This window comes from Antedon bifida, chromosome 8 (genome assembly GCF_963402885.1).
Source record: "Antedon bifida chromosome 8, ecAntBifi1.1, whole genome shotgun sequence".
Lineage (NCBI taxonomy): Eukaryota > Metazoa > Echinodermata > Crinoidea > Comatulida > Antedonidae > Antedon > Antedon bifida.
Genome location: NC_136233.1, coordinates 1,809,698 through 1,836,997, shown reverse-complemented (window position 1 = coordinate 1,836,997; position 27,300 = coordinate 1,809,698). Strand labels below are relative to the sequence as shown.

Sequence of the window (27,300 nt, the reverse complement as noted above, 5' to 3'; positions counted from 1 at the left end):
ACGTTACTTCGTCTATTATCATTGATGAGTGTATTTAAAGTTGGATGATCTCTCTAGTCTAAAAAACCGACTGAGGTGGAGTAAATAAAATAGCATTTAAAGTAACAAGGGCATACAGATATTATGCGACCGACTTAAATAATACTAAATGTGCAATGCAGTGGTAATATAACATTAACAAATGGCAACAAAATTAGGCATGCCATTATGATTCAATCCTTTGGAATTTATTTGTTCATCTTCAGGAAAAGATAAACAAATATCAGACAGGTATCTAATGCAAAATAAAATGCGTAATTTATTTTCTTTTAACCTTCAATCGCTTTGTACCTAATCGCTAATTCAAAAGCCTCAAGTCGTTTATGCCTCGCAGCATTAGTTAGTAGTAATTGATTTTAGAAATCAAGTTATGATAATTGCTTGAGTACGAGATTCACTTACCCGTTCGAAAAAGACATCACGTTATAATAACTATAAATATTTACTGCAAATTAACAATCACCGATTATACAGTAGTAGTATAGTAGTATTATTCTACATTCAGTAAATTCACTATAGTAATCCCTAGAATTTCACTAATATTAATAATATGTGCGTAATCTGGTGAAAAACATGTTGGATTCTACCTTCAGAAGGTTAGATTTAGGAAATCACTTTAGCCTTGTTACGGGCAAAGAAACAAGCAGTAACAAACAAGTTTCTGTTAGTTGTGACTTGAAAATGGATACATGTAAAATATAGTAAATAATATTGTCAAATTATTACAACATTGCTTATAATCGAAACATTATCTTATAATAATCGCGTCGAGCATACAGTAGCTTATCAGGGAATAGTATACGTATATTAAATTTGCTTTATGAAATAAAAACAAAAAGAAATAAAACAAAAGATATATCATTTTATATATAAATCAAGGACAAATTACTGAAAATAATGACAATGCATGGGTACTATCAGTGGCTGTATCTCAATGGAGATACAAATAAAAAAAACATTGAAAAATGACAATGGTGTGGGTATCAGTGGCTGGATCTCAATCTCGATAAAATAAGCAAAAAGCTAAATCAAATTTTAAAATATTTTTTAATGTCTGTGAGTATTACTACTATTTGGACAAAGACTGTTTACTGTGAAGCATGTACTGTATTTTATACAGGAGGTCGATAATAGTATTTAATACAACTTTGAGAAATTATACAAAATGTTGAGGACCAAAATAAGATCATTTTTACACTACAACAGCTAACAGTAAAGTACTTTACTATTCACACACTGGTGGAGAAAAACACACGTTAATTAAATGAATTCAATCGTTACCAATGTCAATAAGTTTTACCCACCTGTGCGCCCTGGTGAAAGAATCTTCCCGTAAGGCGGCCATATCAACAGCTACTCTACAGGATCAAACCAGGTTGTCCTGCTCTAGGCAGGCAGCAGACGATACATTCTCAAATAACTCTACGGCCTAGAAATGCTCAATCTGGAATTCATTTTCTTACCATTGCTTCCATCGTCCTATAAAAAAGAAAATGAAAAAACTATAGTACAACTATTTGAAACTTGTCTTATCTACAGTATCTGTAAAAGAACAAACTGTAAAATCTACTTCTGTAGGGATTAATAAACAAATTAGATTTACAATGGATTCTAAACGTACCTAAAGGAATCAGATAGCAAAACTAGCGAGCATAAACTTGCCAGGCAAACTGTATCAGGTAAAGACACAGCAGGTAGCTGTTATGAGCACCTATCCCAAATTTACTACAGTAGCGTTTACCTACCGTAGGCTAGGCTAGGCTACAGAAGGTGACATACAGTTCCGGTAATTAACTCAGTCTTGTGAATACATTCATTCACAAGAAGTAGTCTTGTTATCACTTTGATGAAATCAAAATAACATCGTATTCAAGAATAATACCTTAGTAAATTGCTGTAGAATTCGCTGCTTCTATACATTATTAGTAGGTTTTAAATTATGCTCGCATGGAAGCAGCTCAAATGAAGCATAAATGTCTCTCCTGATTGGTATCATAGGGAGAACTACAAAAGAGCAATGGATGCCTCAACACATGCTAATTCTGAATTTAAATTTACAATCATCATAAATTTATGGTGTGCTACATAATTTGCATTACGTACAACATTATATAGAAAATAATGTTTTATTAGCTTCATGACGATTCCTAAATGATTTAGAATGCACTTAATAACTATGAAATAAATTACAATTTAACATACAATTTAATACCTTTCAACATTACAGAGAATACAAAACAGGTATACTTTTACATAATACAGCTTACAACATTACAGAAACTTACTGTCCACCACTAAAAGGGATGGTGACTAATTTTAGCAATGTATTAATCTAAAACTCTGTCTACACTATAAAACTAGTTTTACAAAAAAGTGTGAAGTGCCCAAATTTATGTTAGTGATATGACATCATCATGTCCATATATGGGCACATCACATTTTTTGTCACATAAAGTTTGATAGTGGAGACAGAGCTTTAGTTGTATTATGGTATGTACATACAATCCTCAAAAAGACTACTTAACATGCCCTCTAAAATTATACTTTCCACCCGCCCTATGTTATTTTTGTTGGTTATGCTTCGCTGCACAGCATTGTTTGCTAACAGAGATGTCGATTATAAAAGGTGTATTAAAATATTTCTCTCTAGCTCTCTCCCCCATTTAATTCTTCAAAAAATATTATTTTAATGATTTTTTTTTTGATTTTTTTTTTCTAAGGGATGCGAGCCTCGTACAGTATAATGGTAAAAACACACATACATTCCATGAAAACAAGAACCTTACAAAAACTAAAACAAAACAAGAACCTTACCAACTGTAAAGCACACATTTTGTACTACTGTAGTAATACCACTGCTCAAGTACTTCTCATTGATATTAGTATTGATTTTCTACCGCGTTGTAGGTTTGGTTAGTTTGTCAAATCAAATCAAACATTTAATTCCCTCAATTAATCAATTATCATTGATCAATCAATCAATTATTAAGTCAATTTTTTTTTTTTTTTTGTGAAATATACAAAATGCATACTGTTTGTATTTCATGTTTTGGCCAACAGTATCTCTATGTAACTATCATGTATAAAGCTCTGTCTACATTATCAAACTTTATGTGACAAAAAAATGTGATGTGCCCATATATGGACATGATGATGTCATAGCACTACCATATTATTTAGGCATATCACTACAATATTTGGGCACATCACACTTTTTTGTCAAACTAGTTTGATAGTGTAGACAGAGCTTAATAATAACAAGCTGTTTAACCATTTGCGTTTCATCATGAAGCTTCCTTTTAATGTTGTTTCTATCTATTAACTCAATAATATTTTCTGTATTTTTTGGACAGAATTTTACTATAGTATAACTGCATATTCCAGCATTGCAGAAGTAGAACTAGCTGGCATTTGATGTAATTATTAACATGACCTTTTCAATCATTTACAAATACTCCAGAGATATGGATACTATACTAGCATCATTTGAATATTTGCTCGTGCAAAACATATTTATTAAAGAGTAGGATCAACAACAAAACAGAACTAAAACAGTAAAATTGTGTTTATTCTACATAATAATTAAAAAGAAATTTAGATATAAATGAATCAGGGCCGTATACACCAGTACGGTTGGTAAGGTTTCAACCTGACCACTTTTTCACAGAGGCCTTTGACAACCCAGTAGCTTGAACAGAGATTGTTCCTATTTCTTGCGAAAATGGGACTACTTTATTTCTTGTGTTCTTATTTCACTGTTAATTAATCAATGCAGTTAATCAGTTAGATGTCTGTTACATTAAAATAACATATACACTGTAGGTCTAAGTGTGTACTAATAATGTCCACATCCTTTTAATATATTTAATGAATATTACATGAGGCAATCCTGGATACTGGCCAAATGAGAATGGCAAACATGCAGTATACTGTAGGTACAGTAGTATAACTGTACTTTTACCAAATTTAAAAAAGAGAGAAAATGAGCTTAGCAGCCTCCTCCTCCCTCCAGTTAAAATCCATCTGTTAGATTTGTAATCAAGGGTGAATTGGGGGTGGGGGGAGAGGGCAGTCGGACCGGGCCCCCTATAAATTTGATAAATTGTAAGGTAAAAGATAGGACATCAAATTAAGAGCCCCTATTTCAAAATCCTGGATTCGCCACTGGTACTGGACCTACAAGTCAACGTATCAATCAATAAATTAGTGTCAGCAGCCATCGATTTTTGGAGGCCGTAAATTACGAAAAAAAAGTCTATGGTGCTAGTAAGGATAAAACCACCTTAAAACTTGTATGTATTCAATAAAGACGATTGTGAGTAAATTATGAAATTATGATAGCGTTCATCAAAATGGAGGCAAAAATTAAATGGAACAAAATGACACCAAATTACTATTTTTTACACTATAACAATAGCATGGTAATTGTCAAAAATAATATTATTACAACATATTCAATTTGTACAATCGTGTACCATGTGTATATCACAAACATTTTCAGCTGTTTTCAAAACACACATATTTCTTTCAGTTCATACCATTCATTATCATAAATAATATTTATGGTTGTTTATGGTATGCCTGCTGCATGTTGTGGATGATTTGTCATACAATATCTGTAGCATATTGATGAGTGACAAACATTAATTAGGCTAAAAAATAAATAATAATAATAAAATATCAGCGTTATTGAGTTTGTTAGATGCCAACATAATGTGTAGCCTCCATCACTACATCTTCACCTACCAAAAGCTCCCGGGCGAGAATGCATCTGAACCGGGGTTTCTCATCGTCGGCGGCATCAGCTTGTTTCCGAAATGTCAACAAAATCAATCACTCGCAAAATGACAAATCAAACACATGCTATGCTAACATTAACGCTATTCGCCAACTTAATCAACTGTATTTTATTCAAAACACACCTAAAGCAGTACAGTATGTTTAAATTACTAAACGAAGAAATATACTTACTTTTTGAGATTTTGCTCCTGATGGTGGTAACTGTCGTCTGCGCTGGGTCTCCGCCGCGTGTGTGTGTGTGGTGGTATATTCCTTGTTTAGTCATGTGACACACAGTCAGGTAGTCCACTGTGTGGGTATTTGGTAGTGTAAAAAAAACCGTTAAAAATTATATCCATATCCATATATAATAATATATTATAGTACTTTGTGTTCATTTATTATTGTAAAAAACATTTGTACCCTTCTTTTGACATTCGCAAACCGATCAGTAGTGGTTCTGTAGTAGTTCTAAGTAGTTAACAAAACCGTGAACTTCTGAGAGTACAGTAAAAATTCCTTCATTCATGGCATACACATGTAAATTCAAAGTGTTACGTAATCGATCAGGTGCGGCGGATCGATCGCGGCATAGCTATAAAATATCAAGTAAAGTAAACGAAATAGGTCTATGTATAATATTAAATGTATTTAATAATATATACTATTACTATATTCAAAACATTTTTTAGACCTACAGTAAGTGCTTTGTTTATTGCATTGATTTTGTTCAATTTGTTTCATTAGGAAACAAACCAAGATAATCTTTTGTATGGTTCTCTCACTATATTCATGGAGGTATACCTCCATGCTATATTCAAGAAAAACTTTCTATGACAATGATATAGGATGCAACGCAAGGACACACTGGATATCTACCATCGTTTGAGGCAAAAATTAGGACATTGTAAATAATATTAAGAAGCAGAGTATGTATCAATTTAGGATTTTTCAAATAAAAAACTTATTTTTGATTTACTGAATGTTGACACTGATATCTTCACAGTAGAAATCAAAACGAATAGTGATACAATCTTGTGATTAAAAGCTCTTTAATGTGTTCTTTATCTTTAAATGCACGACGTATTCTGCCCAACTTTAACATCACGGCACTAGTGGTTTAATACCAAAATTATGTATCTTTATCAATTTAAGATTATTTTGAAGTTTTTTTTCAAATAATATATTATTGTTTCTTCCATAAATCTCTTTTTTTAAAGGTGGTACTGCAAACAAATTTCTAAAATCGTTTGGCCTATTCTTTTTTCTAAGTTTCGACCCTTTTATGCATTTCGTATATAACGTCTCCATCCATGGAGAGTTGTAGATTTAATTTACCTTTATTATTTATGTGCTTTTCAATAAAGTAATTAATCGTCTATTATCATTCCCATTAATTACATAATATTCAATTTATTTTAGCATGGACTTAATGTATTGGTTTTAATACCTCCAGTTAAAATTCGTTAAAAGTTGTGCATTTGTGACACTATAGAGGGCGTAAACTAGTTTTTCAAGACAATTATAGAAATAACGCGACACATCTAGACGGTGATTTGACAACATAAAAAAAGAGAGGCAAGTATAACCGAGGCTGTAACATTTAAACTCAAATCTATATTTTATTTCCATTCATTCTGTACACTAATAGTCTTTTTTTTTTATTTCATGAAATAAATTACAGTATATAACTTTATGTAACAAATCACAATAACTGAATGTGTATTAATTAACTATCATATAATTTGACAGTAATCTGAAATACATTCCTGAAATGCATTCGAATGCTAAAATAGTAGATTCCAACATAAATAATTGTATTTCTTGAAGGATGAATTACACATTGTAGTTGAAATTAAGCACAGTTTTTTTTCTGTAATTGACGGGATGTGAGCTCCTGACAAACTAACATTATAAAACACAATGATGATATAATAACATAATTTGGAAATGGGAGGGGTGAGAAAGAATCGAACCCCGGAACCTGTAATTGAAAGCAAACATATTTTTACCCAAAACTACAATGCCATTAAATATGATATAAAATATCATTTTAGTTATAAAATGCATGTTGAAATGATCTCCATATCAAATAAGAAATTCAATTGAGTCAAGAAAGATTTTTCTTTAGTAAATAACTCTCCTTAGCACGACATTGCTGATATTGTATGGATATCTGCCATATATTATTATTAAGCTCTGTCTACACTATCAAACTAGTTTGACAAAAAAAGTGTGATGTGCCCAAATATGGTAGTGATATGCCCAAATATGGTAGTGATATGACATCATAATGTCTATATATGGGGACATCACATTTTTTTTTTTCACATTAAGTTTGATAGTGTAGACACAGAATTACACACAGTTCAAAACTAGGTAGATTGTCCTTTATCTCAACACTGTACACTACGCTTGTGTTACGCTGACCAGAACATTGCTATAGCCTTAGCTAGCCCTACATCGTTGTAGTTAAAATAACATAAGCTAGCGAACGCAACACTCGAGGCAAATAGAAGACTGGCGTTGACAACTTTTGGAAGTGATGGACCATGTACGTAGTCTGTGAATACTTGTTCCATACCCCTGAAAAACAACAAAACATCCATTCAAACATATGTAAATAAAAGCATAGCAACCAAAAAAAATTCTCTGCTTTACTGCTGATAAAAAGTGGGGTTATTAGAAACTCTATGCCCGGAGCTACCCTTTAAATAAAGCAAAATAAGTGGGGTTATTAAACAATATTAAAATCTATCCCTGGAGTTCCCCTTTAAATACAGCAAAATAAGTGGGGTTATTAAACAACACAAACTCTATACCCGGAGCCACCCTTTAAGTAAAGCAAAATAAGTGGGGTCATTAAACAATGTTGAAATCTATCCCTGGAGTTCCCCTTTAAATACAGAAAAATAAGTGGGGTTATTAAACAATAGAAACTCTATGCCCGGAGCTCTCCTTTAAATACAGCAGCAGCCAAGTCTTACCAATGAGCATGCAGTACAAGAGAAGCTGCCAATGTATAATCTAAGGCTGGGTTAGGAAAAGCTAAAGCTGCAGGAATGACGGCCAATAAACCAACTGAAATGACACGTTCAGCTTTCCAGTGAGTTGAACTCATCATACCTACAAACAAAAAACATACTATTATTAAAAACATCTTGTAAGTAATGGAAAGTTTGTGTATAATTTGTGTAAATTTTTTTTCAATTTAATATTGGTTTTAAATAAAAATACTGTGGAAGGAGGATGTATTTTCAAAACAGATAAAATCTTATTATTTAGTCACCAGAAATGGTTTACCTGCACTGTGTCGTTGAGATGATGTGTGTAGAGTGGTTCCACTGGCACCAATTGCTGGCAGAGGTAATTTTGAAGTCAGTACCCCTGATTGAACTAAGATGCTACGACTCATATGTAGCCCTGAAAATAATCAATATTAGTTTATAATAGGTGGTCTACTGCTGCTGCACTAGCCTATATATACAAAAATGAGCTAGGCCTACGTCCTACCTTAGCAGGAGGAGGCAGCTGCTGCGTGCCCGAGCCGGGCCTTGTTTGTTCGTTTGTAAAAAATGCTTTGCACGGATCGCTCGGGCCTAGCTCTAGCATACCCAGTTCCTGCTTCATATTATGCTACTCCAAAACGATAGAAAATATAATAATAATCATTACCTTTTGTACATCCTAAAATTCGGAGCAATGACATATTTATTAGAGCCTTATATATGAAATTAAACTGATAAAACTGCTGATATGAATTCTAGAAACGAACCAACCAAACCGGTCTCACTAATCTACGCCCGGTAGGCCCGGTACCGCCAGGAAGGCGCCCGGTATCGCCTAGGTAGGGTTTAATGATATGAAATTATGTCACAGTCAAGTACATTTTATTAACATGCTTTAAATAGTGGTAAATTTAACTTATATAATTATATTTCTTTCCAGAAACAAGTTAAAATCAGTTAAAATACAACAGAGGGCGGTCTTCAGTTTCGGAATAAACCCAACCAGTATTTTGTTAGTTTTCACATTAAAAATGTATAAAACGTACAATTAAAAAACACGATAATATTAAATATAATGTAAGCATGTACTTAATAACATTTTATATCATAAAACCCTACCGTGAGATACCGGGCCCTACCGGTCGTAGATTAGTATGTATGCCCCAACCAAACGCCCTCTATAATGTTCTATTTTTTTTTTCCTTTTCCAAAGTAGTTTATAACATACTTGTTAATAAATTCACCAACACGTATACAATTTAATAACATTTAATATAATAATTTTTCATCATTTTCAAACTCAAAAATTATCAATGAAGAAATGATTATTTTAAGCTTAATTTATAAATAAGAAATGTTCAGTAGGCCTACTTATTTGGTAACCAAAGATGATAACGTTGTTGTATTCATAATTTTAATTAAAGACGTAAAGGTCCCAAGCTACCGTAATGTAGTAAAGATCCACCAACATCTGTTCTAATGTGTGTCACACTCAAAGAAAGTTTAGACAGTACGATAGGCATAGCATATGTTGCTGTGAAGCCTTTTGCCATTTAATTTTATTTCTTCATCATCCATGTGATAACGAGGGAGGAATGTTGTTTGTTCCCTTGTACAGCCAATACTGAGCCTTATATATCTGTGGAATTGTACATCGGAGAAAACGTAGTTGGAAGCACTGCTGACTCCGCCCATTCTGGGAAATTATGAACATCGAAGATCAACGCTCCTAACGTGTTGATACTGATGTTAGTGACTAATACACATATTAGGTTTAACACAGCTCCAGATTTAACCTGTAAATGAAAATATATAATGTTATTTACCTTACGCTAGCAACATGGTTCCACTGACGCCGCAGCGCATGGACGGATCACAACTGTCGTTTATGGTCAACTCATTGCGTTGCGTCCAAATGGAGCCAAGCTTTAGGGATATGCCTTAGCTGGCCTATTACCTACGGAACATAGTTTTTTTTTAATGATCACACCGTATAATCGAACTATTATAATCACTACAGTTAAGTACTTACTTAGTCCGGGACATATCCGAAGTTATATGACTAGATATAAATTTAAGTACTAAACTAACTTAAGACTTACCATGTCCTTAACCCGTAACGCACCATACGAGTACACGATGGCATTTACCGGTGATGCTATCGGTAACATGAACGCATAGCAGCAAGCCATGGCCGATGGGATTATAATGTATATCGGGTTCATTCTAATAGAAACGGCCTGAAATAGATAATAACTTTAATTTTACGTAATGATATTAGGAAATATTGAAATCAAGATTTTCCTTGTATACAATGAGTTCCAACCTCTGGGTATGTTTCTTGGTTATGAAATAAGGTTTCTTACCAATTCCACCAAAAGAGGTAAAAATATGTTTGCGGCCGACATATTATTGATGAAATCTGTTATCACAGCAATGGCGGCAGAACTACATAAAACAACCAGTATTTGATTGATACCTTGTAGAACTTTGAGTTGGTTTCCTATCCAAACAGACAAACCAGAAACCTAACGAACAGAAGAAAAAAACAATTATTTGTTTCCTAAAATTCCACAAAAATTCAATTGAATTTACAATAAGTACTAATGTACCGTTAGTTGAATCTTGTTCTATGTTATATAATTATTATCTGCAAATCATAAGATATAATTTATAAAACTTGGTTCCCATTTGGACGCACCACAGATGACGTAAGCGCGTCCTAAGTAATTACCAATCACGAATCGATGCATCATCCGAATTGTCCTTGTGATTGGTCCAACTCACTTGCGCGCGTCTACATAGTTGCATTACATGCAAAGTGGGAATCAAGCAAACATAAAAAAAAATTGTTTATTTATCAAAATGATTATGTTTTGAAATGAAATAAAGGTGAGTGAACCTCACAAAAGAAAAAAAAAAAAAAAAAGTGGGAATCAAGTTTCAGAAAGAAAGAGAGTATTTACATTTGTCGCTTCTGCCATTGAAAACCCAGCACCAATAAACATGAACAAACCCCAAGGCACCTTCCTCACCACAAAGTCCCATGACAATATCGGGTTCCACGCTTTCGATCCACCTGATGATGATAAATAAATAATAATAATAATAATAATAAGAATCTCACATGAGCGCTTCATACATGCATAGAGCTTCTTAGCGCTTTACATTATTACCCCGATCTTTTTTTTTTTTATCAAACACGTATGGAAACATACTTCCAATTCAGACTAGTAATATTTGTATTTATGCGTCACTACACCCACAATAGAGTGAAAATGAGTACCTGATCCAATAGATCTATCTAACTTCCAGATTACTGACAGTTGGTACTTGATTCGACACTGGATAGCGCCTACATGGCAAGAATAAGCGCTCTTATAAATATCAAAGTCTTACCTGACGAACACGGTAGCGTAGAGGGAAAGACAAAAAGACTGAACGTGATAATCAGAACTGGAGTTGTGTCGCTGAGGTAACTGTAAATAATGTAAATATTTATACCGTGTGAACACGAGTTATGTTTTAACTACAGTTGTCCTACGAGACTAGCCTACTAACCACCTTCCTTTGATTTCAGAGGATACATATTCTGGTAGAAATAACAGAGGCATAGACAATGGCTAGTTTTACTCACCCATCCGGAAATAATTGTCCCCAACCCCAACTTGCCGTACGAGTTAACCATAGCACAATCATCACTATAAAGTGACCCGCAACGGCCATCTCAGAAAACCTTCATTTTCAGAAAAAACACATAAATAATTAATCTGGTTTTTTTATTCTAAATAAGAATCTGCGCTTTGGATAAAATGGCTAATCATTTTCAGTCGATCATGATCAAAATCAAGCTGTGTTCACACGCACTATATTTAAGCGTCGAAAAAAAAAGAAAAGCAGCGTTAGATTAGCCTAAGTCGATCCGAATCACATGAGTTACAACCGACAAAGTTTGATCAGTCAAACTCACCTCCGTGGCTACAATAAAATATGCTTCAGTGGAGCCAACTACACGGTGTAACTTTTAACTCCAAAATGTTTATAGAAACAAGCGATATAAATACTTTCCAACCGGATTAATTACACAGGAATATTGAATGTTGTTTGCGTTCAAACGCTTAACTAAGCCAAACGGAAAAATTGATTGTATACTCAGAAGAAGAAGATAGGAGCGTATAGACAGAGTATTTAATTGTTTACAATTTAAATGACAATAAATATCATTGTATCTGGTTCGTTTTAACTAACAGTAAAGCAATGTGAAAACAATTCTTAAGTTAAGATAAGTTTAGACTAGTTAATATCAGTTTAGACTAGTTAAGAACAGTTTAGACTAGTTAAGATCAGTTTAGACTATTTATGATCAGTTTGGACTAGTTATGATCAGTTTAGACTAGTTAAGATTAGTTTAGACTAGTTTAAATCATCGGTGAATCAAGCTGTGTGAACAAGCACTTTTACGCCATTTTAAACACATTAAGTAACTGTAGAATTTTGTTTTTACTTTATTGGTCCAAGTGTTTGGTATTGTTTCCTAATGATTGCTTGTGTTGAACTAAAGTCGTCTTTCCAAACCGTTCTACAGCAACTAAATATCCTTGGACAACATCTTTAAATACAAAGGTTTAACACATATATTATTTCAATATCATTTAATTGACGCACGCATGCGTCCAAATGCTGATAGCGCGCGATTTTCGTTTTCACAACACGCCACGTGTCTAAAGCTCTGTCTAAACTTTATGTGAAAAAAATGTGATGTGCCCATATTATGGACATGATGATGTCACATATTTGGGCACATCACATTTTTGTCAAACTAGTTTGATAGTGTAGACAGAGCTTTGAATGAGGGTAAAATAGCACAAAAGTTATCGAATCCGAAACGAGTTGGTGGAGGACTAATGTTACCGCATTGTACATTCAGATATAAGCATTGCGCAGAATAACTTTTAGACTCTGAATCCGAAACGAGTTGGTACAGGCCTAATGTTATGCGCATTGTACACTCAGAAACATATAAGCATGCGCAGAATAACTTTTAGATTCTAATATCAATCCTAATCTTACCCGCATCCCACGTAATACATAGACAGCCACATCCAGGAGATAAACAAGCAGATAATCATTCCAGGCGTAGCAAACAACATCCAAGTTCCATAGTTTATACCATGTCCTGGACCACAGTAACTGAAAAAGAAATGGAATTTTGTTAAGAGAATATTTTATGAGTACTGTGTATTTAAAAAAAAACAAATGGACATTTATTTTTACATCATGCTCAAACGAGGTAAATAATAGCAGACAGAACTTTTTTTCGCTCCCATCCGCCTTTTTTCCGCCTTTTTTTCCGCGGTATTTATTTGTCCTCAAGCTTAACTGGAAACTGAAGAAATTCGGATTAGGCCCTCCACTGACCCACGGCAGTCAGCAGTGCAGCGCCTACCAGATCAGCACACCGGGAGGCGATCCTTACTCTTTGCAAATAGTGTAGGCCAACCAAGTTCTTTGAAGTCCACTATGTGTGTGGTTATTCGATTATTATACCAATGATAGATTGTTTATTGAGTACTGTATTAACAAATACAAACGGTGAAAACAAACCTATCTATGAGATTAATTGCAATCACGTTGATCGCTGAGCCAGTCAAAGTTCCAGTTCCGCCAATATTGGCTGAGTATGAAATGCAAAGTAACAGTGCTTTTCGCAAGTTTTCAAGACCATGCGAATTGTCACATAGATCCTTTTGCGAATGTGACAATACACTAATAAAAAGAACAGAATAGTTGGTTTACTCAACATTTATATTCTAAAGTAAACCCAAAAGTAAATATTTATATTTTGGGGAAAAAATAAAAATTCCTCATTGCAAAACAGATTAGTCCACAATTATTTCCTTACAATAGTATATATACGAGTATCTAAAAGTGTGCCAGAGAAGGAAATACCCACGTGCTATCATTATCATCTTTTTCCTTTTCCTCTGTTGAGTTTAGCTCTATATCTTCTTTCTGAAGATAAATAAAAGGTATTATATTGTATTATCACTTATTGTATTAATGTTATATAATATTAACCCAATTGTCCACATGTTAGTCGATTTCAATCATTCCAGTCAGTTCAGCGACGCCCAACAATCTACTAATCAAAGGCGCCGATCCGTTTTGAATGTTGGAGAGAAGAAGGAGAAGGAACATGGTGATTTCTACACAATTATATTATTTTATTTTCAATCTTTCGACAGTCAGAAACAAAAAAGGGAACATCTACCCTCGCAGTATCTGCACCAATGGTCTACTTTTGGCCTACTTACTAGAGCTACTTCCTCAAGTATTGCATGAGCTATCTGTACCATCATTGCAGTTGTTACTATGTTGCTCATCCACATTGATAAGACACAGGATGTCAGCATCATTCCTAGTATCAGGCTATGGCATAAAGAGTTGAAATAGTAAGGTCAACCTGGGTCAAATATATGGGTATGGCCATATTGCAAAATAGCTAGCTTTCTTGTACAATACATTGTTCGCTTACCTTTTGTGTCGAGATCTGTAAAACGCTAGGATCATACCTTATACGAATTAGTAAATTTAGAAAGATGAACAAAATTACAAACATTAATTTACAAGTCTGTGTCGTTTTTTAAATATGACCTTTTTTCCAATTTCCATTTTTATATTATTGCAACGTAGTAGGTGCTTTAACCAATCACGAGCGATGGGTTATTCGAACTGTCGCTTGTCATTGCGTAGTTAGTGGGAACCAAGCTTAATTAAGTAACAGTTCTACGTAAAAGTCATATTAAGAATAAATTGTGTATTAAGCTAAACCGTTTCACACTTACAATCTTGGCGATGTGCCAATCAGCATAAGTACGCGCAGAGCAATTCTCTTGTGGAGGTTGGTCTTCTCAATGGCAGTAGCAATCATTAAATTACCTAGCACCAACATGGAAACATCTTTCATGTATTGACTGCCAACCTGCTTTGCCGTGAGGACACCGAACATTGGCAGCAGAAGTGCAGGAAGCAGACCAGTGACAGGCAAGGCCACGACTTCAGTCGCCCAGTACAGAGACACGACAAAGATGACGTAGGCAGTGTAAGCTTCCTACAAAAAAAGGGGAAATTTTTCTTTCATGTGGATGTTAATTTGAAACTCAGAGAGAAATGTTTTAGAGTTTTGTCCGAATTAGGCCTACTTTAAAAACTCGTATGTAAATGATCATCAAACATCGCAGCAGCAGTAAAGTGAAGTTCTTTGATTGGGCGTCGATTGATGACGCACAACGGCATTCCGACTACGCCGCATTCGACTGCGGCGCTCTGTGTCAACTCAATGTGCCGCAGCGCATTTAATTGCATACGGTAAATATACATTTTTAAAAAATATTGAAAATTACCGATGTCCGAATAATAATTGGAAGTGGTGAAAATAATAGAGGTATTGACAAAAGTATGAGGTATCGTCTGCCATTCCACAGCCATCTTGTAAAACCCATGACGTAATTCTTGTTGAGGTAGGTTGTTTTCAGTGCGGCTTCACACAATGTGTGCTACAGTAGGCCTACTGCAAAATAAAACATTTATAATATTTCCAGTAGAAACGTTTTGTGAATGGTATTTGTATTTATATAAAGCGATAGTTGTTGGCACATGACACATTTTATGAGTGTATTATTTACTATTGTGCTCCCATATAGGTCCACTTATGCACTATCGCTGAGGCCCATAAATGCGTTTGTGTTTGTCTTTTCGCGTTTGTGTTTGTCTTTTCGCGTTTGTGTTTGTCTTTTCGCGTTTGTGTTTGTCTTTTCCGCGTTTGTGTTTGTCTTTTCCGCGTTTGTGTTTGTTTTTTCCGATGAGTATTTGACTTTCCGCATTGTGTTTGTCTAGTCTGGTCCTATAGCTGCCCCAACAAGATGGCCGAGTAAGAAATGACAAACGTCTGTTAATATATTGGGTATAGAATCATAATCAAACACTGGAGCGATATCTTGTTATACATGTTAAATTTCTACGCCTATTTAACGCAAGATTGGAAAGTGTCCAAAGAGCACCGGTACCTAGATTATTCCGTGAGATTCATTATGTGCCGTACGAGCAAAGACCTTGAGCATAGATTAAGATGTGGTTTAATTCAGAAAATGAATTAAGAAAGGAATTGAAATTGTTGAAACTGAATTATTTTTCAAACCAATTCTGAACACTAAGAACACAAAATAATTATAAGCCAGCACTAACAATAGGGACTAAATTGCCATAAGAACTTCTTCTCTCAGAGAGATAGCAACTGGAATACGGTGAACTATTCCATTTGAAGTTGTGAACCGTCGACTTCAACAAATCAGTTTAAACCAAGATAACTTGTAGAATCGGCCTATGAATTATGAATAATTCCCATCAAACCGTAAGAGAGTTGGATTCAGACAATTATTATTTTTAATTCAAAATGTACTCCTCTCTATAGGCCTAGTTATAAATCAGAGAGAATAGGCTTATTTTTTTTGAGGAGGAGCAAAGAAGGCAACGGAAAATCTGAGAGGTCCGATTATGCTTAGTTAATATATATCAAAATCGTCAATGTTTCTTGATGACGTCAGTCTTGGTTCATCAATTCTTCCCTCAAAAAATAAATGAGTGTATGATAAATACACAACAAAGACATGCACCAACCTTTTTAATTTGCACTTTCATTATTAATATTTTGCTGATTTTTTTCTTTTGTTGTTCGGCGCTTAGAGTCGCCGCCCAGCATTTTGCGCTATTCAAATTTTATTATTATGATATAATCTAAAACATTATGAAATACGGTAGTGTATATAGAACATGTAAATATAATCTAAAACATTATGAAATACGGTAGTGTATATAGAACATATAACTTCCAGTGGTATAAGTATCTAATTAAAACTTACGGTCGTATATAAAAAATTCACTTCCTGTGGTTCGATTTTGATCAGACTGCGCATACGAGTTGTACCTCGGTGTATGTTCGGTTGTCCGACAAACGAAAAAGAATTATGAATCGTCCCTAATCCTAGGCCTATAGGAGATTCTTTTTTATAAGAATTAAAGTGCCTGGTAAGTAGAGATAGTGTTTACGTCATAATACATTACAGCCAATCACCGGGCGTCTACCGTTTGTTTATTTTGGAACATTATGGTAACTGAAGCGGTAAGAAACATTGCCCTTTGATGGAAGGTGGTAAATAATATTTTATTGAAACTTGATCGATAATTAGGCCTACTTGACACTTGCCAGATGTAGGGCTCTGACCTTTTTTGAATAGTTTCATCTCGATCATGGTGCCAAATATAATAGTTTTGGGCTAACTTGGTCATTTGGCTTGAGTTGCTGAATTTAAAAACGTTAAATGCTAAGTTTGTTTACCCCTCCTAGCTTTGTCGCCATTAAGTGTTCAATGTCATTTTGAGATTTCAAATGGCACTTTTTTTAATTCAGCAACTCAAACGTTAGCCCAAAAAAATCTATTTTGACTGACAAATCGAGCTGGAAACAACATCTATGAAACAGATACGACATCTGTTGAGCAGCAAGCAAGTGCCAACGCATTAACCTCTACTGATTCGCATTATTTTCCACAAAACTTGAATTCATGTTCCAACGTAAATATCTCGGATCCACTCGGGTTCTTTTGAATCAATACAAACTATAAATAATCTGACAATCATGTTTGAAATTATATATAGGCCTAGTTGTAAAATGTGTTATTTTAAGTTTTAAAACTTACCGTTTATAACTCCCGCTGGCCGCAGTGTAATGTCGATTTCACCTATTTCTCTACCGTGGTATTTATTTGTTATAAGATCACTTATAGGTTATCAATTTTTTTGAATAATTTGTGCTAGATGTATGTTAAAGAGTGGAGGTGACGCATAGTAGGAAAGCACTATGGATATAAGCTCGTGAAAACGCCGATAAAAGTAGTAAACGATATAGCTTTTAAAAGGTTAGTCTTTGTCTATGATGCCTATTAGGCCTATAAGTAAAAAGAAAAAAAAAGTAAATAAACTTACCTTTCTAGTCTGATCGCAAATAATTTACAAATCACTGTAAAGTAGCTGGCGTGACGTTTTGTGTTGGCCTACTCTTATAGTGAAATTTATATGCTGGTAGTTTAAGTGGGGTATAGGCCTACGAAAGCGGAATCAATTGGTACAGAGTTGATGCTCGCTCGCGCGCGCACGCATCATCACTTCATCACGTGCTTATTGCAGTTGTTTTTTTCTTTCATAATAATAGCGTATTTTTTAGCGCATTAAATTTTAAAAAAAGAAAACCCAACGAAACATCGCCTGAAACGTAAAACCAAGGCAATCGAACTTACAGATTGTCTAATTCTGATGATTCTGAACATTATTATTCGACAATGACAGGAAAAAGTATAGCAAAAATTAAAAACTATAAAAATATCTTTATTGAAACTTAATACACAGTCTACACGTATAGTAAAAAATATAACAAAAATATACAAACATCAGAAAATCACGGCTCGACTCGGAATGCATGTAAAGAATAATAATCATTATACAAATGTGTACATTATAAGTGTAATAAGTATCAACCTACTACTGTACTTTACAATATATATATTTATTATAGTACGCACTAATATATATAAAGTATTAAGACGCACTACCATTTGCGTAAATCAACTTCCACCATAAAAAAAATGTTAACAAATGTTGAATGTTGCCAATAATTTGGATAAAAAAATCTGTCGATAGATCATAATGACGTCAAATTTCTTTTTGACTTATTGCCAGTAAATCGTAAGTATATATTGTTTTATCACCGCCTATATATTTATCAAATCAAACATTTTATTAATTTACATCTAAAAATTTATTACTATTATATAATCAACAAAATGTATTATAAAACTTTATGTGAGTACGTGAGCAGGTTTGCACGTTGTTAGGCATATTTGACTGGGTTGCCGTGTTGAGAAGATAATCAGCAGAACTAGCTAACTCCTAAAACTCCTCACTTTTTATATGCAAGGAGTAGTAGAAGTGGATCACATGCAAATACATTTCTTTTTCCTTGGGTGGTTAAGACTTTTTCAACTATTCAAAATTATATTCTAAAGCCCCGTCTACACTATCAAACTTTATGTGAGAAAAAAATGTGATGTACCCAATTATGGACATGATGATGATGTCATATCACTACCATATTTGGGTACACCACATTTTTTTTTTCAAACTAGTTTGATAGTGTAGACAGAGCTTAAGTTTAGATGACTAGATTTGCTATAACATTAAATATTGTTTAATTAGAATACTTGTATTCGTTGGAAGGCTCAGATATACATATTGCCTCATATCTTTACTTAGATATTATTTTTATCACCATTGGTCACGGCAGCCGCTCGTTCCCCTTTAGCCTGCGGTGGACGAGGTGGAGGGTTCATTGGTGGCTGCTGAGTCAAAGTCTTCTGTCTTGCAAGGGCGCTTGCACTTTCTGGTTTCCATTCCTCATTACCAATAGCTGCCACAAAATACATAACAGATCCAAAAAATAACGATACTCCACTCATTATAGTTGGTAAACAAAACACTGTTGGCACAGACATTCTGAAAAGAATTTTTGAAATATTTTAAATTTAGATCTACTTTTTGTTTTTAGTATAATTATGGCCCGATTTGAACAACAGAACAAAGTTGAACTTATTCACTAAACAAAAACTCCTTGCTGTGAAATAATGAGGAGAAATATATGTTACAACACCATGGCCAACACTTAATCACTTTGTTGGGTCTCAAAGGTGTCCCCTTAATAGGAGTTTATACTGTATTTCCTGGAAAAAAACATGATCAAATAGAGCATTGAACATAGAAACCCGAGATCGACAGGAAAGGCACTAATCTACATTGCCATTATCTTCAACTTTATGAACGAACTATAATACTGTTATATATTGCTGAGTCAGGATGAATAAAAATATATACAGTATAGTGATATGAAAGAAAAGCAGGATGTTAAACAATTTCCTGGTGAAAGATCTCTGACAACAAAGTAATGTTATAACAAATGCAGAGAATTTCCTTACAAAATACTGTCTTAATAAGCTCTGTCTACACTATCAAACTTTATGTGACAAACAAATGTGATGTGCCCATATATGGATCCGACATGATGTCATATCACTACCATGTATGGCCATATCACTACCATATTTGAGCACATCATACTTTTTTGTCACATAAAGTTTGATAGTGTAGAAAGAGCTTTAGTTTGAAACAAAAATTCACTAATTAAAATCCTAGAATTATCATAATATTATTATGCATCCAAAATATATACTTATACAGTAATATGTAATTATATACTATAATCAGGGTTGCAATAATTGTTACATTGTTCAGAACTGCTGTACTAACAATGGATTAAGATTTAAAAATTGTAAATTGAATTGTACTTACAGTAAATATAGAACAAATCGAATAAAATAATTTCTACCAAGAGGGCCTAAGAAATCGACAATTGGTGAGATTTTATCCTGAAATCTGAAAAAAGAAAATATTATTTATATTTTATTTTTTTCAATATTATTTGTACTGCCTAATTTTAACGAACTACTTTGTGCATCCATGTACGGCGTAGGCTTACCTTCTTGGAACTACTTTTCCATTTATTCTTGTTCCTCTTGGATATTCCAATAGCGTCACAAATACACCAGCAGCTCTAACCAGATATGTTAAGTAGAATACTTAAATCTATCTACGGTAGGGCCTACTACTTCCAAAATAAATTATCTTCAGAATTAATCAAATTAAAGTGGAAAGTGACATGTCACAAGACGAGACATCATCCATTTGCTCGTACAAATATGTTATTACCTGTTGATGTTCGTGACGAATTAATAGATTTTAAACATTTTATTAAGAACCTTAAATATTTATATGCAAGTCATCAAAATATACAAACATACAATTTCATAAGACACAAAACAAATGGGCAATCTGAAAGGCAGAATTTTCAACAAAAAGTTCAGCTCATGGAAAGATAAGAATCAATTTCTTTACAAAGTATATTACAAGTATTTTTCAACACAAAGGATACATGCTGTAATATGCGAATTCCTTTCCAGAGAAATCAAATGCACCTACAATTCCACCCATCACCAAAACTGCAAAAAAACCCAAATAAATTCAATCTTGTTTATTGCGAAATGATATACAAAAGAACAACATACAAATGTGAATATTCACTCTTTAATCAGCCTATTGCCAGTACCAGAGTCTAGGCCTACCATACTTACGGATTCCACTGACGAAGGCGTGCTCATTGGCCCACATAGCCCACTCCCACTTCATCATTCCACCCATCTTTTTTTTTTGTAGGCCTAAACTGAGAAACTCAAATAAACTAAAAACAATATAAGAACAGCAGCAATTTCTTTTTGGTGAAAGTACGTTCTACGGACTGTCGTGTACTATGCTAGCTCACAGCAACACAAAAAGTAACAACAGCTTAGAAAAACGTAATCTTTTCCTGAAGTATTAGTCTATTGTATTGTATTGTATTATTGAACACAAATCCTCCTACTTCCGCGTTCCAGTTCTGACCTTTGACCATATCAGGGTATTTAAATCTATCCAGACGGTTCCATTCTAGATAGGAGAATAATATACTAAATAAGCCTATTGTGGATAACTAATGGATAAGTAAAACTAATTATATATTATAGAATAAATACAAAATCTAGTGTGCTTATAAAATAAATAATAATGTTGACTGTTTATTTTGTGTATAATGTATAGGAAAATTTGTTTGTTTCATGAGTCTTTATATTATGTATTGGACTAGTCTAAATGAAGCACGTGACCCACTCGCGCGAATAATCCAACTTCGGGATAACAAAATACAGCTTCGAGACGAGAGAGATAGGAAGTGTTGCACAAAATGGCTCAATCTAAAGTCACGTTTTACTATGGATCACGTAAGAAATCTGTCGATATCCAACCATCAAAACGTAGAAAGGTTATCCAGTCAAACACTATATCTGAGAATTCGCCAGTATTTAATGAGGACGTAATAAGTAAACCGGTGTTTACGTTCGAAAATAAAAAGTCAGGCCCCACACTTCAGTTTCAGGCCGAAGAAAGCAAATCAACCGTGGCGGCAGTAGAACCAGCTGCGACGGGGGTCTCCACCCGGACAAGACGGTCTACAAGAAAGAAGTCATCGACATCAACAAGTCGTCAACAAACAAGAAGGAAGAAAGGAGACACCAAAAACGCTTCAATAAAAGATTTTATGTCTGTCGTAACCGATTTAAAATCGTCGAGCGATATTGAACTCAGATTATCGGATTCTGGTTCCGATGCTTCCGGTCCAACATTTGAAATAACCGAGGCCAAAGATGATCACGCTGTTCCTCGTACACCTCCCACTACACCGACAAAAAGAGGGAAAAAGTTAACGACGCCAATTGCTCATAAGAGAAGCAAGACAAATTCGAAAGAAGTAACAACCGTGATTGAGAAAGAAGACTCGGCCGAAGATGTCCAATTACGAACGTATCATATTGCGGGAAGGAAATCGGCAAAGAAATGTTTGGACGGTGCTCTTGCAAAATTCTCGGTTGAGAGCCAGTCTTCTGAATTACAGAAGGTACAGTGAAAAACGTACTGTATCATCTTCGCAGTCTCCCATCATTGCAGTACCTTCCAGCTATTCCAATTCCATACTGGAGTAGAAGCAAATTTTTTTTAAACATAATGCACTTTTCAATTGTATGACACACTATATGACCCCCGGGAGAGGTGCAGCATTTGTACGACGTGCATCATAAATTATAAATACTATGACGCACCCCTGCGTAAAAAAATTGACTTACCTTTAGGTGACCATGACGTACCCATTTTGACACATTGTGGGTGGGTGGTAAAGTGTGACGGACACTGGGTCATATACAATTGACAAGTGCATAACCACATGCATTCTTTTTATGTCCAAGTTCCTTTAAGCTTTTGTAATGCATCATTATTTACCATCCCATGGCATTTTTATCATCCCTCTTATCTTAGTTTATTTGACCAAATAAACCTTTTTTTACGTTAACAATTTTAATTTATTTCTATTTTGTTTTAGTCTGAGAATGTACAGACTCCACTTTCTACCAACTCCAAATCATTGCAAATGAAGACGCCAATGAAAGACAAAGTTGAAGATATGATCAAGAAAATTGCTGTAACAAAGAAGGCAACTGTTGTTAAAAGTGATACAAAGGTATAATTTCATTGTCTTTTAATTTAATTCTACCATAAATCATTTTTAAACAATCAAATTAACAAAAATGTTCTTTTCTAAAGGCTACCAGTAAATCATCCGCCGAAGTTATGCGTGAAAAACTTGCACAATGTGGGAAGCTGGAGGAGCTGCAGAAAAGGTTAGCAGCAGTGCGACAAGAAACGCAGAAAATGAAAGAGAAAGAAGCTGAAAAAACTCAAAAGAAGCAAGCACCAAAGAAAGCTGCTGAAACAAAAACGTAATTGTTTGGTTGTTTCTGTTAGTTTACTGTCAACTCTCCCAATACCGGACACCTTTGGGCTGGCTTAATATTTGGTTTTCTGGAAAGTCTGGTATTTGGAATGTGTTTCTAATGGTGAACATGAATTTGGGACCTCAAGAAAAGTCTGATTTGGGAGAGTTTCTGGTTTTCAGAGAGTCTGGTATTGGGATAGAGTCGACTGACATACTATATTTAAAGAGTGCATGCATATTAAATATAGATGAATCCATAATGATATGTCTATAGGAACAAAACTCCCGAAAACCATATAACAATATGTTAAATGTTCTCCACAGGATGCCAGCGTTTGAGAAGTATCATTCTCTTGCAACCACGCCGCCTCCAGCTACTCTTGCACTGCCATATCGCTACAAACTGCTGCAAGAGATGTTCCGCAGTATGGACACAATTGTCAGTATGTTGCATAACCGATCAGAGCAGTGCACATTCAAGAAGTTGAAGGAAGCTGTTCAAGAAATGTGCCGCAAGTATGTTTTTTGTTTTTTATATATAGGCAGATGTTGTTAAGCTTCAACCATTGTTTTTAAAAGGTTATTTTCAATTGGCAACCTATTGAAAAACTGTAATGAAGTTATTTTTGTTTCCCCATTTCTATAATAGAACATTCCAGTTGCAACACATTGGAAAGATCAAGAAGGTGTACTCTTCAGCGTATAACTTTAATCAGCGTAAAAACTCGCTTCAGCAACAGCGGGATAAGAATAAGGGAGATGGTGACTATCAGCTTCACGTTGATCCTAATGTTACCCTACAAGAAAGTGGTACGTTCCATTTATTTTGAATGAGTATTGGAACATCTACATGACTAAAAAACAATTGATGAGTCGGAGTCCAAAATCACATTGTTTGTATAAATATGTAACGATCTGCTTTCTATTTTAAGGTGGAACCGTGACCAAATCTGGACAGCCGCGTTTTATAGCTTCAGCGTTGATTGAACGAAGAAATGTCTTTCATAACAACTTGGTGAATATTGTCAAAGAACATCATAGGGTGAGTGTGAAAGGTTATACTATTCAGAATTATAAATCTCTGTCTACACTATCAAACTAGCTGTGATGTGCAAAAATATGGTAGTGATATGACATCATCATGAAGTTTGATAGTGTAGACAAGGCTTAAATTATAATGAGGATAAGTGCAGATAAAGAATGTCCAAGGAAGAAAAACCATGATTTTGCCTGGAATTGTGTTCATTTTTATTCTTCAGTGTTCCAACTAATTGAATATTTATTTATTTACAATCTCATTCAACAGCGGGAAACTCGCCCCTTACAGAATGGAATAAAATATATATATATTCATTCAATCAATCTTTTATTTCGGAAACTCTGGTCCATAGAAAGTAAATTACATATAAATGAAATAAATAAAATAAACAAAATTACTACTACTCATCTCAGGATGGCATTCCATCTGGAGAGCATCTTCGACTTAACTAAGACGTTGCTTATAATCGTTGAGATTAAAATATTTTTGCTTGCATTATATATCTTAAGACCAATACAATACAAAGTTATACAATCTTACTAATTTTATTACAAAAACAATTATAACGGTCAAAAAAGAGATCAACAGAAATATCTTTAACAACACAATTATTAAAAAGAAGACAAATACGTGAGATAAATCCATTCTTGGTAACATTGACACGACAATACGGCATATAAAGTAGATTACATTGTTTTTTCTTTCACTTTAGGTGTTTCTCTCCAAGCTTCCACAACCAATAACTGTTCCTGATAAGCAGCTCAAGAGATGGCATCCAAAGTTTCCTCTAGATCAAGTTCCTGACATTGAACCAGAAGATCTTCCCCAGCCACCAAATGTTCTCAAGTATCATTCAGCCAAAGATGTTCTAGACAAAGCTAAAGACATGATGACTCCACGTGTCGCCAGAGCTTTACATCTTGTAGCAGAGAACTCAGACAAAATCAAGAATGATATCAACAAACAAAAGGGAAGTGATAAGCCGTCGACATCAAAAAGCACAGACGTAAAAGGAGTGTCTAAATCGCTACTAGATAGGGTAAGGTTGCCAGGACATATGTCCAGTGTTTGATTTAGTAGAGGTCCTCTGGCCAGTTGCCACGGAAATAACCCACCTGTATCTAATACAGAAATGATGAATGACCAGCAAGTTTGTTGAGCCCCTTTTTCACGTCGATTAGTAATTTAATTCCAATTTAATTGGACAAATTTTATTCTTTGGTCAAGGTGAAAAGGCTACTTAATTTAATTACCCTTTCTGCCATTGCACAGCTTAGTAAATGTTTATATAGAGAAACGTAGATTATATTAGTGTACTAATAATAAATATGTTTGTAGATACGAGCAAAAGAAGCCAAAAAGATAGAACAACTACTTCTAAGGGATCCGAAGGAAGACAAGCGGTTATCAATGCTGGAAAGGCTACCTGAAATGTGTGCTATCATTAGGAAGTATCCTTTTAAAAATTATTATTTGAATATTTTTTCATAATATAAATCGCAAGGCACAGATGTCATAAATCGTGGACAAGACTTTGTCGTCATGGGTAGCACCAACTACAGTTGTTGGTTTCTATATGTTTCCTGTGTTGAAAACGCCGCCACATACAACTCATATTTGTTTCCTTAACAATTTATTCAGTTTTTTTCTATCTGAGAAGAAAGCAGCTTTACTTGTAGATTCTGCTATCAGTACATTGAGGGAAAGCAGCCGATCAAGCCTTTCACAAGGTAGTAACCCTAGTCACTGTTGGGTTGGGCCAACAATCACGCCTACTAAAAGGACATTTAGGTTGTGAAGGTGTCTCCTTAATAGGGGTTCTAACACTCATCATTAAAGGGACATTTAGGTTCTGAAGGTGTCGCCTAGATAGGAGATCCAACACTCATCATCAAAAGTACATTTAGGTTCCGGAATAGGAGTTCTACAGTAAAGTTCATAGCAAGGTGATCTTGGCATTAAGTACACACAAGTTTACCACAAAATGTTGACCCAGATCAACATCAATCTAAATAATGTTATGGGTATGGTTACATGTATAATAGATTCTGGCCAATTGCCACATATAATGTGAGGCAAGTAGCTTGTAATAATTTACATTAATAATTACAGTACTGGCCAAATGCCATGTGATGTACCAGTAATTCAAACTGCACGTCTTTTGTGGACAACCTCTACCATTAAACAGATTCAAATTAATTATTTTTTTTTTCTTTTAGTGGACGCGGAAGAACATATAAACTTGCTAACGGAAGTTATACCCGAATGGATAAAAGTTGTCAATTTACGCAACGAGAAATACCTTAAAATTGACAAGAAGAAAGAACTGAAGCAAGTCAACGCAAAACTGACGCAGCTCATCAACGAAAGCCGATAGCAAGTTTTATACAATATGTGATAGTTACAGAAATCATTAATCTCCAGACACCTGGTTGTTCTTTTACCTATGCAAATCAACAAATATGTAAATCAAGCGTTATTTAAATTAACATATAATTAAAATAATTGCATTCTTCTGAATTTCACTACATAATACAGTACTTCTTGTTTTTTAGTATTTTTATAAACTAATGTTTGATGTTGTAAAATTTATAGATAACTAATTTTAAAAATTGTAATATTAATATTTTTGTATTTGTCCAGTCTTGCGCAATAAGTGTTTGTAATTTGTAATATTAATTAGTTTTGAATGTCAGATTTGGTTGATTGATATGTATAAAACATAAAATAACTTTGAATCATTTTATTGGTGATTTAAAACTGATATTTTCATTGCCAGTTCCAAATATTGAATTGTTCTATTTATGAATACTGTTTTCTGTTTACTTTCAAATGCATGATATCTGTTTATTTTACAGTCATTTCTAATGCATGCATATTTATAACGTTTTGAAAATGTTCTGTTTTTGATAATG

At 34.2% G+C, this 27,300-nt stretch overlaps 5 protein-coding genes across 7 annotated transcripts in view; 1 reads left to right on the top strand and 4 right to left on the bottom strand.

Annotated features, from left to right (window-relative positions):
- Positions 1 to 5,277, bottom strand: part of LOC144850763 (GTPase-activating protein CdGAPr-like) — a 37,698-nt gene extending 32,421 nt beyond the window's left edge. For all 3 annotated transcript variants that reach the window (XM_078708176.1, XM_078708179.1, XM_078708178.1), the window contains exons 1-2: positions 5,011 to 5,277; positions 1,344 to 1,518 (exon numbers count right to left, since the gene is read on the bottom strand). In XM_078708176.1, coding sequence (XP_078564302.1) covers positions 1,344 to 1,384 — 41 coding nt within the window. In that variant the 5' untranslated portion in view covers positions 1,385 to 1,518; positions 5,011 to 5,277. The remainder of the gene's footprint in view (positions 1 to 1,343; positions 1,519 to 5,010) is intronic.
- A 1,136-nt stretch (positions 5,278 to 6,413) lies between these two features.
- LOC144849991 (succinate dehydrogenase [ubiquinone] cytochrome b small subunit A, mitochondrial-like) lies at positions 6,414 to 8,625 on the bottom strand. The gene is made up of 4 exons (XM_078707139.1): positions 8,494 to 8,625; positions 8,122 to 8,241; positions 7,806 to 7,944; positions 6,414 to 7,404 (listed from the first exon to the last, which is right to left on the bottom strand). The coding sequence occupies exons 1-4, from the start codon at positions 8,525 to 8,527 to the stop codon at positions 7,239 to 7,241; spliced, it is 459 nt and encodes a 152-aa protein (XP_078563265.1). The 5' UTR covers positions 8,528 to 8,625; the 3' UTR covers positions 6,414 to 7,238.
- A 502-nt stretch (positions 8,626 to 9,127) lies between these two features.
- On the bottom strand, positions 9,128 to 15,375 carry LOC144850488 (Na(+)/dicarboxylate cotransporter 3-like). Its single transcript, XM_078707769.1, has 13 exons — positions 15,230 to 15,375; positions 14,672 to 14,937; positions 14,141 to 14,255; positions 13,780 to 13,838; positions 13,431 to 13,592; positions 12,897 to 13,016; positions 12,331 to 12,435; positions 11,464 to 11,562; positions 11,226 to 11,305; positions 10,793 to 10,905; positions 10,193 to 10,354; positions 9,929 to 10,066; positions 9,128 to 9,622 (listed from the first exon to the last, which is right to left on the bottom strand). Exons 1-13 carry the CDS (start codon positions 15,326 to 15,328, stop codon positions 9,458 to 9,460), a joined length of 1,683 nt encoding a protein of 560 aa, XP_078563895.1. The 5' UTR covers positions 15,329 to 15,375; the 3' UTR covers positions 9,128 to 9,457.
- Positions 15,376 to 18,245: 2,870 nt separating this feature from the next.
- On the bottom strand, positions 18,246 to 21,386 carry LOC144849873 (cytochrome b-245 light chain-like). The gene is made up of 5 exons (XM_078706967.1): positions 21,119 to 21,386; positions 20,920 to 20,986; positions 20,467 to 20,541; positions 20,280 to 20,363; positions 18,246 to 19,430 (listed from the first exon to the last, which is right to left on the bottom strand). The coding sequence occupies exons 1-5, from the start codon at positions 21,183 to 21,185 to the stop codon at positions 19,187 to 19,189; spliced, it is 537 nt and encodes a 178-aa protein (XP_078563093.1). The 5' UTR covers positions 21,186 to 21,386; the 3' UTR covers positions 18,246 to 19,186.
- Positions 21,387 to 21,714: 328 nt separating this feature from the next.
- Positions 21,715 to 27,285, top strand: LOC144851115 (DNA replication factor Cdt1-like). The gene is made up of 10 exons (XM_078708653.1): positions 21,715 to 22,473; positions 22,954 to 23,091; positions 23,175 to 23,350; positions 23,671 to 23,862; positions 23,996 to 24,156; positions 24,279 to 24,388; positions 25,098 to 25,424; positions 25,724 to 25,836; positions 26,027 to 26,115; positions 26,605 to 27,285. The coding sequence occupies exons 1-10, from the start codon at positions 21,763 to 21,765 to the stop codon at positions 26,760 to 26,762; spliced, it is 2,175 nt and encodes a 724-aa protein (XP_078564779.1). The 5' UTR covers positions 21,715 to 21,762; the 3' UTR covers positions 26,763 to 27,285.
- Positions 27,286 to 27,300: the final 15 nt, after the last annotated feature.